The sequence below is a fragment of the Poecilia reticulata genome, chromosome 5, assembly GCF_904066995.2.
Source record: "Poecilia reticulata chromosome 5, P_reticulata-male-v2, whole genome shotgun sequence".
NCBI classification, from domain to species: Eukaryota; Metazoa; Chordata; class Actinopteri; order Cyprinodontiformes; family Poeciliidae; genus Poecilia; species Poecilia reticulata.
In genome coordinates, this window is record NC_088834.1 from 770,544 (window position 1) to 782,895 (window position 12,352).

General features: G+C 44.3%; 1 protein-coding gene and 1 long non-coding RNA gene across 13 annotated transcripts in view; one reads left to right on the forward strand and one right to left on the reverse strand.

Annotated features, from left to right (window-relative positions):
• The window catches only part of rnf123 (ring finger protein 123), a 56,977-nt gene that overhangs the window by 26,334 nt on the left and 18,291 nt on the right, over positions 1–12,352 (forward strand). For 10 of the 12 annotated variants that reach the window (XM_081606755.1, XM_081606752.1, XM_081606748.1 and 7 more), the window contains 10 exons: positions 352–426; positions 1,082–1,169; positions 1,389–1,476; positions 2,709–2,793; positions 3,893–3,919; positions 5,323–5,462; positions 6,750–6,806; positions 6,882–7,013; positions 7,094–7,169; positions 7,410–7,494. In XM_081606755.1, the coding sequence (XP_081462881.1) occupies positions 352–426; positions 1,082–1,169; positions 1,389–1,476; positions 2,709–2,793; positions 3,893–3,919; positions 5,323–5,462; positions 6,750–6,806; positions 6,882–7,013; positions 7,094–7,169; positions 7,410–7,494 (853 nt within the window). The remainder of the gene's footprint in view (positions 1–351; positions 427–1,081; positions 1,170–1,388; positions 1,477–2,708; positions 2,794–3,892; positions 3,920–5,322; positions 5,463–6,749; positions 6,807–6,881; positions 7,014–7,093; positions 7,170–7,409; positions 7,495–12,352) is intronic. The other 2 variants (XM_081606756.1, XM_081606759.1) reach the window with 1 other exon arrangement.
• On the reverse strand, positions 8,581–9,502 carry LOC145551598 (uncharacterized). Its single transcript, XR_014087462.1, has 2 exons — positions 9,085–9,502; positions 8,581–8,721 (listed from the first exon to the last, which is right to left on the reverse strand). It is a non-coding gene; the product is annotated as an uncharacterized LOC145551598 (long non-coding RNA).

The window sequence follows — 12,352 nt, forward strand, 5'->3', positions numbered from 1 at the left end:
GTGTGCGTGTGTGTGTGAGTGTGGGGGTGTGTGTGTGTGTGTGTCGGTGTGTGCGTGCATGTGTGTGTGTGTCTACGTGTGTGTGTCTGTGCGTGTGTGTGTCTGTGTGCATGTGTGTGTGTGTCGGTGTCGGTGTGTGTCTGTGTGTGTCTGTGTGTCTGTGAACACACACACAGACACGCAGTGTGTCTGTGTGTGTGTGTGTGTCTGTGTGTGTGTGTGTCTGCGTGTGTGTGTGTCTGCGTGTGTGTGTGTGTGTGTGTGTGTGTGTGTGTGTGTGAGTGTGTTTGGGGGTGTGTGTGTGTGTCTGTGTGTGTCTGTGTGTCTCACATGAATGAACTTTTTTTCCAGGTTATGAGGAAACGCTGACTCAGCTCGCCGCCATCCTCGCCAAGCACTTTGCAGACCCCCGCATCGTTGGGACAGGTAACAGGAAGACACACGGTTGAGTGCTAATACAAAATAAAAGCTCTTTGAAATGAATATCAGCTGGAATGACGTCATGGTCGTCACAGAACTCCTCAGCGTAAAACAGCGCCCCCTGCTGTGTGAAATAAGCCCACTGGTTCAAAAAGCCGCTCAATAAATCCATAATTAATTAAATCAGATTTAAGGAAACTTTTATTTTGAAGGCTATTGATTCTTAAAGTTCATTAAAAGATAAAATGACAGTACTTTATCTAAAATCATATGATGTCATTGAAAATTCAAAGAGTTCAGTTTTCTTATTTGTTTGCGGTCTGGTTTTCTGCGTCGTGTTCGGATCGACCTTCAGGTTCTGTTTGGGTTCGGTTTGTTCCGGGTCAGAAACACAGACGTCATCAGGATGGTTTATCGTCTCAGAACGCGGTCCATCTTCCAATCAGGACGTTTAAAGCGTCTGCAGAGTGAGAGGCCAGGGAGGGAGCGGGATTCAGCTCGGCTTCATTTATGTAGCTCCAGTTCATAACAAATGGCGCCTCAAGGCCCTTTAACGAAGGAATCCGAGTATGGAGCCGAGGACAGAGGGAAAAGGCTGCCCACAGGGGGCGCTGCAGGGAGTTTAACCTACAAGTTCACTAACTCGTCTCTGTTCTCTCAGATATCAAAGATTCCCTGATGCAGGCGCTGGCCAGCTACGTCTGTTACCCACAATCCCTCAGGGCGGTGGAGAGGATCCCAGAGGAGCAGTGAGTCTTAGTTTTTTTTCTAAACCAGAACCAGAACCCGTTGACAGAAAAACTCTGGAGTAAAACAATGTTTTCTACACAAAATTGAGAATTTTAAGAAAGAACACAAGCAATGAGACATGCAGGTGTTTTAGTGAGGTCATCCTGCCTCCTGCTCACACCTGAGATCTTCAGGTGTGCTTCACCTGCCCTGATGCAGATGATGGTTTCTGGTTTCAGGCGAGTGGCCATGATGAGGAACCTTCTGGCTCCGTATGAGCAGAGACCCTGGGCTCAGACCAACTGGATCCTGGTCAGACTCTGGAGGGTGAGCTCACACACACACACACATACACACACACACACACAGACACACACGGACACCTACACACACACACACACACACACACACACACACACACACACACACACACACACACACACACACACACACACGGACACCTACACACACACACACACACACACAGACAGACAGAAACACACAGACACACACAGACAGACAAACACACACACACAGAAACACAGACCTACACACAGACACACACAGACACGCAGACACACACACACACGCACGCACACACACACACACACACACACACAGACAGACAGACACGCACAGACACACACAGACACTACACACACACACACACACAAACGCACACACGCACACACACACACACAGACAGACACAGACACACACACAGACACACACACACACACACAGACACACACACACAGACGCACACACACAGACAGACAGACACACACAGACAGACACACACACACACGCAGACACACAGACACACACAGACACACACACACACACAAACGTGCTTCATGTCAGTTAGTTTTGTCTTATTTCTTGTGCACTAAGATAAAACATTTTTTGCAGTTTCTCTGATTTCTGTTTGCGATGCTTTCAATGGGTTCTGGTTCTGGTTCTGGTTCTGGTCGTGACCCAGAACCTTACAGAGCAGAAATGAAGCCAAATCTGTGCAAAGATAAAAACCATTAACATAACCAGGAAACTCCTTCGTTGTCTGTTCTGCCCAGACCTCCTCTGGTGGCAGATTCATCTTCACCAAAACAACAAAGGAAGAAATGTCATCAATCACCTTTTTCACACAATTATTAATCATTTAATCGATAAACTAGATCAGCCCGCCACTGAATTGATGCTCAGTCCAAGCAGAAAGGCCTCAACTTTTCACGTTTTTCATCTTTTAGTGTATTTATAATATTTGTATAAAAATGTTCAAGTAATTAAATGATTAAAAAAAAAAATCTGCAGAATGTCAATTTATTTATTCGATTAGTCAGTTAATTATCTGATTGATTGATCACCAAAATGATCCTTGAATCACGGACAGTAACTGAAGTCAGGCAGCAGAGTAGGAGGAAATACTGCCACCTGCAGGCGGGAGGTGGCATCACGTCCGCTCAGTGTTTTTACAGCAGATCCGTGTAAATGTGTTGAAGTTGTGTGAACTTGTGCTGCTCCTCTTCCTCTCTAAAGCCGCTCTTCCTCCTGTGTGTCAGGGCTGCGGGTTCGGCTACAGGTACACCCGCCTGCCCCACCTGCTGAAGACCAAACCTGAGGACGCCAACCTGCCCAGCCTGCAGAGTAGGTCCTGGTGTCGGTGTGTCCCTGTTCTGCTGTCTGCTGGTCTGAACGGAGCAGAACCGGGTCTGTGGGCGGGAACCGGGCCAAACCGGACCGATGCTGCAGAGCCGTTTGTCTGAATCTGCCTCTGAGATGCAGGAGCAGCTGTGAATAATGATGACAGCTGCAGTCGCTCCATCCCGACCGTTTGACGCTGAAACCGATCCACTTTCAGGTTCCAGAAATAAATCCGGTCGTCTCAGAAGGGTTATTTTTACTGCTGTGTGTGTGTGTGTGTGTGTGTGTGTGTGTGTGTGTGTGTGTGTGTGTGTGTGTGTGTGTGTGTGTGTGTGTCTCTGTGTGTGTGTGTGTGTGTGTGTGTGTGTGTGTTGGAGTTTATTTCTGGAAACAGAAACACAAACATCAGCTGATTAATCTGAAAATTAAATTGGCACAATCTGCAGGTTTTTCATTTAACGGCCCATAAAAACGCAAATAAATAATTTAATTCCTTTTTTAAAGACAAAGTAAAATGTCTTCCCTGAGGCAGTAAATCCTTCCTGTAGTAAAAGTTGGTCGTAGAGGAAAATAAAATCCTTCTGAAGGACGTTTTGTAGAATCTGCATTCGATCAATCGATTACTGAACCAGTTCACGATTATTTCAATAATCAATCATTTGGTTTGTAATGCGCTTCTTTAGGACACCAGTCACATAAATGTCATCTGTATCACCAAGATGTTCACAGTAACGTAATCATATTTATATTTACTGATTTTAAACATCAGCTGGAATCAGATCAAAATGTCAGAAGAAATTTATCACGATAAACGATACGATCAACGCTCCGGAGTCATCAAACCTTCAGCCATGTTTCTGTTTGGACCCAGTTCTGTTCAGTTTGGACCCGGTTCTGTTCAGTTTGGACCCGGTTCTGTTCAGTTTGGACCCGGTTCTGTTCAGTTTGGACCCGGTTCTGTTCAGTTTGGATTTGGTTCTATTCAGTTTGGACCCGGTTCTGTTCAGTTTGGACCCGGTTCTGTTCAGTTTGAATGAATCGTGTCTTGTTTTGCTGCATGCTCTCTGATCTCCATCTGTTTGCTTCTCTGCATGCGTGTCAGGAGATCTGTCCATTGCTAGTTTCCAGAGTAAGTTCTCTTGTGGTGCTGTGTGTGTGTGTGTGTCTCTGTGTGTGTGTCTCTGTGTGTGTGTGTGTGTGTGTCTCTCTGTGTGTGTGTGTGTGTGTGTGTGTGTGTGTGTCTCTGTGTGTGTGTGTGTGTGTGTGTGTGTGTGTGTGTGTCTCTGTGTGTGTGTGTGTGTCTCTGTGTGTGTGTGTGTGTGTGTGTCTCTGTGTGTGTGTGTGTGTGTCTCTGTGTGTGTGTGTGTGTGTGTGTCTCTGTGTGTGTGTGTCTCTGTGTGTGTGTGTGTGTGTGTCTCTGTGTGTGTCTCTGTGTGTGTGTGTCTCTGTGTGTGTCTCTGTGTGTGTCTCTGTGTGTGTGTGTCTCTGTGTGTGTCTCTGTGTGTGTGTGTCTCTGTGTGTGTCTCTGTGTGTGTGTGTCTGTGTGTGTGTGTCTCTGTGTGTGTGTGTGTCTCTGTGTGTGTGTGTCTCTGTGTGTGTGTGTCTCTGTGTGTGTGTCTCTGTGTGTGTGTGTGTGTGTGTGTCCACCATGTCTCCTGCATGCGCTGCTTCATCTGCAGCAGGTTTCTCTCCAGCTGATTTGTCTCGGTGTCGGTTCAGACAGAGGATGAAGCCTGGAGAGCCTTAGCAGAAAGACGAGGAGAGTTCTGATGGTTCTGATGGTTCTGATCGGATCTGATGGTTCTGATCGGATCTGGAGTCACAATTAAGCAATTAATCGCATGATAAATTAAAACGATCTCAATTATTGCCTTTCTGATAATTGATATTGTTTGCAGCGAATCATCATCTGTTTTTGGATCAGGCGTCTCAACTGGAGCCAAAAAGTAACGAAGAACCATTTAATGTCTTCAAATGTAACAATTAATGGCAGTTTGAACGTTTTTCCAGCTTTTTTCTTTGTTTCTCATTAGATTGGAAACTTTCTACTTTTTTAGAACAAAACTGTTTTTGTGCCCAAACACAGACGTTAAGTTGATATAATTAAACTTCAGAGCAGGGGCCACCGTCCTGCAGCCTTCAGGTGAGTCTCTGCTCAAACACACCTGGATGAAATGAACGAATGAATGCTGGTGAGGGAATTCAGACATTTTGGAGTTTATTGATCTTTCAGATGAACTTCCATTATTATCACATTTTATCTTTTTATTACTTGAAAATGGTCTCAAAACAACAACATTATCGTTTATTGCAATACTTTTGTCCGGAAAAACGTTTTGTTGTGACGGCTGTAGACCGTCCAGACCGACCAGAACCAGAACCAGAACCTGCAGGTTTATCGCAGATGAACTGTCTGCTGCTTCTCGATGATGAGGAGGAGGCAGTTCTTCCTCCGGAGCGATCGTAGCTCGTTGCAGGTCCAGTAGAACAGGCACCGCTCTGACCGCGTCTCCTGTCCCGGTTCTGGTCCAGAGCCGTGCCCGTCGTTGCTGCTGCAGAGACACATGGCGGAGCTGCTGAGCACGGACAAAGACATGGCCGCCTCCTTCCTCAACAGCGTCCTGAACCAACTCAACTGGGCCTTCTCCGAGTTTATCGGCATGATCCAGGAGGTGAGACCGGCCAGAACCAGAGCCCAGGGTTCAGCAGAACCTGCACAGGATCAGAGGTTCTGGTCTCTGTGCTCACAGTTAGAAGCTTGATCCTTCCTGGTTTTGCCTTTTTGCCTCATTTGAGTGTTTCAGAACATTAAAACAAGCTAAATATTTGTTTTAAACACAATATTCAGCTTTTAAAGGGGCGAATTTTTATCTTCCCTTTTTAACGTTTTTCTCTGATCAGAAACAAACCTGCAGCGCTGCTTTCATTCTTTCATGTTTGAGGAATCCTTTAATCTCCATGGCAGCCATTCAGCTGCAAAACGCCTGGGTGGGCCTAGCCCCGCCTTCGAGGCGCAGCTCCTTCAGACTAGCCAGCAGCAATTAGCAAACAGTTGGTGGAGCTGCTGAGCTTGTTACAGCAGCTGCTGCGCAGAGCAGCGCTGGTAAAAACATTAAAGGGTTAACAGAGGAGCCATGTTGGACGACTTCCTGGAGGCGGAGCTTCAGGAAGAGCAGTTTTTAAAGAGACAGAGGCCCAATTTCAAGGCTTTAAATTACAAAGTAATATTTCTTGTAAGTCATGTTTGATATACACAGAATTTACAGAGTCACTGATTGGTCTATAAAATGGCTACATGTGGTTGAAAAACACGACACTGGCCCTTTAAATGAGGTTTAGAGGCTCCAGGTTCAGTTTCCAGCCGGACAGAAACCTGAAAAAGCAACCAGAGCTCCAACAGGGTGCTTTAGATCAGGGGTGTCCAAAATGAGGCTGGGGGGCCTCTGGTGGCCTGGGAAATTATTTTGTTTGGCCCCTGACCAAAAGTCACAAATCGTAAATATGTATCCAACAAAATGGAAAACAGCTGATGAACCCAAAAATATGGAAGTTTTCCATGTTTCGTTTTAATAATTCAGCAGTTCGAAGGTGTTTTTATGTTTTAATGATTTAATTATTGTTGATGTAAAACAACAAAAAGTCTAAACTAATTTTTGTATTTTCAATTTATTGAAATATGAAATACTTTGAGTTTAAATTTCTCTTTTAGGCAAAAAGTTTGATTAGATCAAAGCAGGTTCATGTGCTTGAATGGCCTAGTCAAAGTCTTCAACAGAGAATTAGTGGCACAACTTGAAGTTCTCCTTCCAGTCTGACTGATCCAGACGGGCCGGTGTTGGTTCTGGAGCAGTAGGTGAATAATGTGGACCTGGAGTCTGAGTGGGGTTCTGCAGATCCAGAACCACCGGCCCGGTTCTGAACACTCCTCTTTTCATTGGTTCTGTTTGGTTCCGGTCCAGATCCAGCAGGCTGCGGAGCGCCCAGAGAGGAACTTTGTGGACACCCGTCAGCTGAAGGTGAGCCCACCATTCTGCTGGTTCTGGTTCTGGTTCTGGTTCTGGTTGTGACCCGTGCTGTGGATCTGGGCCCAGGTGTGCGCGACCTGCTTCGACCTTTCCGTCAGCCTACTCAGGGTTCTGGAGATGACCGTGACTCTGGTTCCGGAGATCTTCCTGGACTGGACCCGGCCATCGGCGGAGCTGCTGCTGAGGCGGCTCGCCCAGGTGAGACCCGACCCGACCCAGTCCGGTCCGGTCCGGTCCGGTCCAGTCCGGTTGTTTCAGCTGTCCTGTTCTGTCTGCAGCTGCTGAACCAGGTTCTGAACCGAGTCACGGCCGAGAAGAACCTGTTCGATCGGGTCGTCAACCTGCGGCTGCCAGGTAAGCCCCGCCCTGTCCGACTGGACCGAACAGAACCGACCCGATCTGACCGGACCCGACTCGTCCCAGATGAACAATGGTTTCCATGGTAACACTATGGCGGAGGTTCTGAGGAGGAACCAGACTTTCTGATATGAACGGATCAGAACCAAGTCTGAGCAGAACTCCTCCTCATCAGGGCTCTGTGGAAGGTCAGAGGTCAAAGGTCGCGTCTGGACTGACGAGTTCTGTGTGCTGCAGGTCTGGAGAGCGTGGACCACTACCCGATCCTGGTGGCCGTGACGGGAATCCTGGTCCGGATCCTGGTGGACGGAGACAAACAGGGGTAGGAGAACTGGGAGAACTGGGAGAACTGGGCGGGGGCAGAGGGAGCCATGGGGTCACCGCCTTCAGCTGACTGTTTTTATGCGTTCTAACTGGTGTCTGGGTTCACCGTCAGACTCGCGGGAACTCCGACTGAAGAAATCTGAATTTCAAAAATGGCCATAAACATTTTGTACAATTAATTTTACCATCATTTGGGATGGTGGGATTATGAAAAATCAACTTTTTGGAGCTTCAGGTTTTAATCTTATTCCTTCAATCAAAACAAACCTGGAGTTGCTTCAATTCTTTTGTGCATTTTCCTTTAATCTCCATGGCAACCATCCAGCTGCAGAGCAACAGGGTGGGCTTAGCCCCGCCTTCGAGGCGCAGCTCCTCCTCAGAGGTGAAAACGTTAAAGGGTTAATGCATAGACATAATATAAGGTTAGACCCTCATGGCCGCTCTCGCCTATTGTTGCTGATGAGAATTAGGGCGGCCATCTTGGAGCGAGCTTTAGGGCGGCCATCTTGGAGCGAGAATTAGGGCGGCCATCTTGGAGCGGTCCACCGCTCCACTCAGCGTTATGTGTTTAGCAGCACAATGACGTATCAGCGCATTTAATCGATCATAACAGCTTTTTTGTTACTGGAAACCATATTCAATCATCTATCAAAGCTACATTTATAAACAATTGTATTATTTAAGTATGTTTTTAATACATAGTTCAGCATATTTAAATATTAGTGGCTATAACAATAGAATAGGATGGAATATTCTGATATTGATGAATGATGAGCAGATTACAAACCACACAGCCGTTCATCATTTATTTAATACATTATTTAGTAAGATCAATAAATATTTATATAACTATACAAACACAAATAAATAATGAATATTGGATACATGTTTATATACATATATATATATATATATATATATATATATATATATATATATATATATATATATATATATATATATATATATATATATATATATATATATATATATATATATATATATATATATATATATATATATATATATATATATATATATATGTATATAAACATATATATATATATATATATATATATATATGTTTTCCAGCCGATGAGTTCTATCTTCAGAGATCCAGCAGCTGAGATTGAGTCCAAACTCCGATGTGAGATTCATCCTGCAGTGAATCCGTCTCTCTTCATAGATTCTCCCTCTTCTTCCTCACATCGTGTCTTTAGGAAACCTTCAAAACAAAAACGGAAGATTTGGGATGTATCTTACTAGTGAAAGAATTACATATAAATAATAGTCTTTACCACCTGTGTAAACTTTGCTGGTGAATCTTATAACACATAATATAAGTTTTATAATATGTGTTACATTGTTTCATTTCTAATATAGACTCTTGTGTCAGATAATCTAAGTCAATGTTAGAGAATAATTAATTATTTTAGATTTACAGAATCTGTTATCCTTCATAGCAGCTGAACCCGTATTACACCGAGCACTGTAGCTAATATTAGCTGGTATCTATTAGCCGGTGGACATAAATACAGTAAAGTAATATTATAATCACAATATATACACAATAATATGTCCATCTTACTTGTGAAATGTTGTCTGTGGAGCCTCACATCAATAGTCCATCGATCAGAACAACAATATCCTCAGTGCTGAGGCATCTTCTGCTGTTTAGGTTCAGCAAAGTAGGAGGGACGACCTCTCCAAGATGGCCGCCGTATTTCCTGCGCCGGAGCAGCCAATGCGGGGTCTACTCTATATTATGTCTATGGGTTAATAGAGGAGCCATGTTGGGGTGATTTCCTGGAGGCGGAGCTTCAGAAGGACCAGGAGTTTTTAAAGAGACAGAGGCCCAATTTCAAGGCATTAAATCAGGAAGTTATTTTTTTTGTACATCTATAGCATTTTTATATCGACTGAAGGTAACATGGTTACTGGATTCTGCTGTAAAATGGCACCATGTGCCTGGAAACATTGTACTGCCCCTTTAAATCTTTACTTTCCATAGGCGCTGATTTAATTTGTTCAGTTTTGAGCTGCAGGCGCTTTCTGTGACATTGAGTCCAGACAATTTCTGGAGTCAATGTTTCCATCACATCTCACCTGAGAGGAGCGGCCATGTTGAAGCATAACTGGAGTTTTGTTTTGGGTGCATTTTGGGCGTCTTATGGGTGTTTGGACGTGTTCTGTATTTCTCCATGCAGACAGGTGGGCAGCAGGCCTCTGCTGATGTCTGTCGGCTCTGACTCACTGTTGATCCTGCCAGCCCGGTGTCTGCAGCTCCGCCTGCATAGCCGCTTCACTCTGAATGCTTCTCTAAATGTCAGACTGCTCCTTTAAAGAGCCCAAGTGTTTGGAGGCGGTCTGGTTCCCTGAAGGTCAGAGGGCATCGCCTCCTCTCTGGGTGATGAAGCTTCTATCTGTCCAGCCTTTATTACTCTTTATTAATCGTGAACTCTGACCCTGACTTTAGCAGGGCTAGCTTGACGCTCAGCGTTGTTTTACTTCCACCTCTGGGTCAGAACCAGTAATAAGGTTTACTAATGCACTAAATATTATAAATATAATACTAACTCACCGATGCACAGACTTTCTGACCAGAGCTAAGAATGATCACATCTTTGATTTCCTTTAGCCGAGATTTGGTCATGTGAAAAAATGTTTTATTAAATATGAAGAAGGTGACCAGACGAGTTTCTACATAGTTCTAACGATCTTCTAGTTTATGTTTCTACAAATGAATTTAATGCACCAGAACCAGAACCAGGGGCGCCGCCAGGAATCTGGGGCCCTCTGACAAAAAATGTGTTGGCCCCCCCAATCCAGCTGCTGTTACAGTTTCTAGAGTCTATCTGACCCATAAAAAGCGTCATAATTTTAAAGGCTGCATCTGCTTTGATTTCTTTGGTTCAATTCTGATAATTAGCTCAATATTTGCTGCTCATGAATTTATCATCCAACAGTCCACAACCAGGATGATGGTAGGTTGTTAATGTTTTCTATTAGTTTTAGATACTGAAATGTCTCCATGACAACAGTCTATAGCAACGAGCAAAATACACATAAATTAATCCAGACTTCTAAACATGCTAGTAGCTGCATTTTATTCAGGCTGCAGTTTAACTTTAATAAAATATGTTTCTCCATATTTGTTAAAGCTGTCACCATGTAGCAGTTTGTTATGAGACAGATAATCTGAAAACAATCATCTCCTCCATCTGCTTCCTGAATTACTGGTTAAAGTGATGCACCGTTCTGACCAAAACAACTAATCAGAACCAGGAGGAGGGTCTTAGTGCTGTCAATCATCCTCATTCACTCACTGCTAAGTTGTTTCTCCACCATTAGCACATTTATCATTACAAGAAACTGTTCATCTGCCATCACTGGTAGCTATGCTAACTAAACTGAGCATTCACAGTTTGAATCTGCACAGGTCAGGAGGGATGTGGGTTAGAGCTGCTGCTGACTCACTCATCTGTTAAGTGGTAAAAGGTACAAGTTAAATATATGAATATGTTAGTAATTTTTTCCTTAATTCGTTAAATGCTAGTGAAAAGGAGGCAAACAGTAGTTTGTAGCTAAGCTAATTATGCTAAGTGGTTGATAATCTCAGTCTACTGGCCTCTCTTGGAGAAAAACTGGGTTATAAATTAACACTCTTGCCTTTTTCTCTCTATTTTTTTGAAAACCTGATTTTATAACTTTTCTTAGCAGCATAGTAACAGCCAGTCGTTTGTGTTTCCACTGTCTGCTGCTAACAGCGTCTGAAGCTCCCAGCAGGAACGAACCATTTAACCCAGATAGGGGGGTTCAGGGCAGATATGGATGTTTGGTTTTTGGTCTGGGATTGGGAACATTACATTTTTACTGCTAAAAACAAACTTTGAAAATACAATATGATTAATTTTGGGCCCTGATTTTTTTTTTAATTGCTATGAACAGAAAGTAAATAAATAAATTGTCGAGGGCCCCTTGCTGGTCAGGGCCCCTAGACCCCTTTACCGCGCCCCTGGTCAGGAAGTAACTTCTCGATACACTTAAACATTAATTTAAGAAAACATAAATTACAACATTCGGTTATGTTCGTCCTGATTAGACAGGGATGAGATCTTATTGGCTTTTTGTCCATTATTTTTATGGTTTGGTTGAACAATGAGGCAGTTAAGCATTCAGGCTTCGTCCCAGGTGAGTTTGCTCCTCAGATTGTTTTCATCAGTCCGACTCGCCTCATCGGGGCCGGTAGCCCCCCTCCCGTCCCGCCCCCCGCTGTGAGACAGATCGATGGAGCTCATTATGATCCATCAGCTGCGGCTCAGAGAGGCAGCTCTCAGCTCTCAGCCTGCCTCAGATTAGATTCAGCTCCAGGATAATTAGCTTAGCAGCTTCACAGAATCAGAGGCCGCCGCGCGCAGCCTGCTGGCTTTTTCCATCACAGCGCAGTAGTTTTCCAGGACGTAGACCCGGCCGGCTGGGGAACGCCGACCTGCTGCTGAGGTCTGCAGATCAGCTGAATTCACTCCTGAGTTTTACCTGCAGGTTTACTCTGCAGTCCGGCTCAGGACCCGGTTCTGATCCAGCAGAACCAGTCTGTTAAATCAGCTGTTTCATTATGACTCCTCAATGATGAAAATTCACACAAAATCAACAGATCCACACATTTTTCATGCTAATTGTGAGTTTATTGCAAGTTTTCCTCCCAAAAGCTTTGGATTGAGTGATGCTGACTCCCACCTGCAGGTGGCAGCGTTTCCCTCTTCTCCTCCTGCTGCCTCAACTTCCTGTCTGCTTATCGTCTGCGAGTATCAAACATTGATCAGCTCTTTACAGGATGAAATGTTTGTGTTCAATCC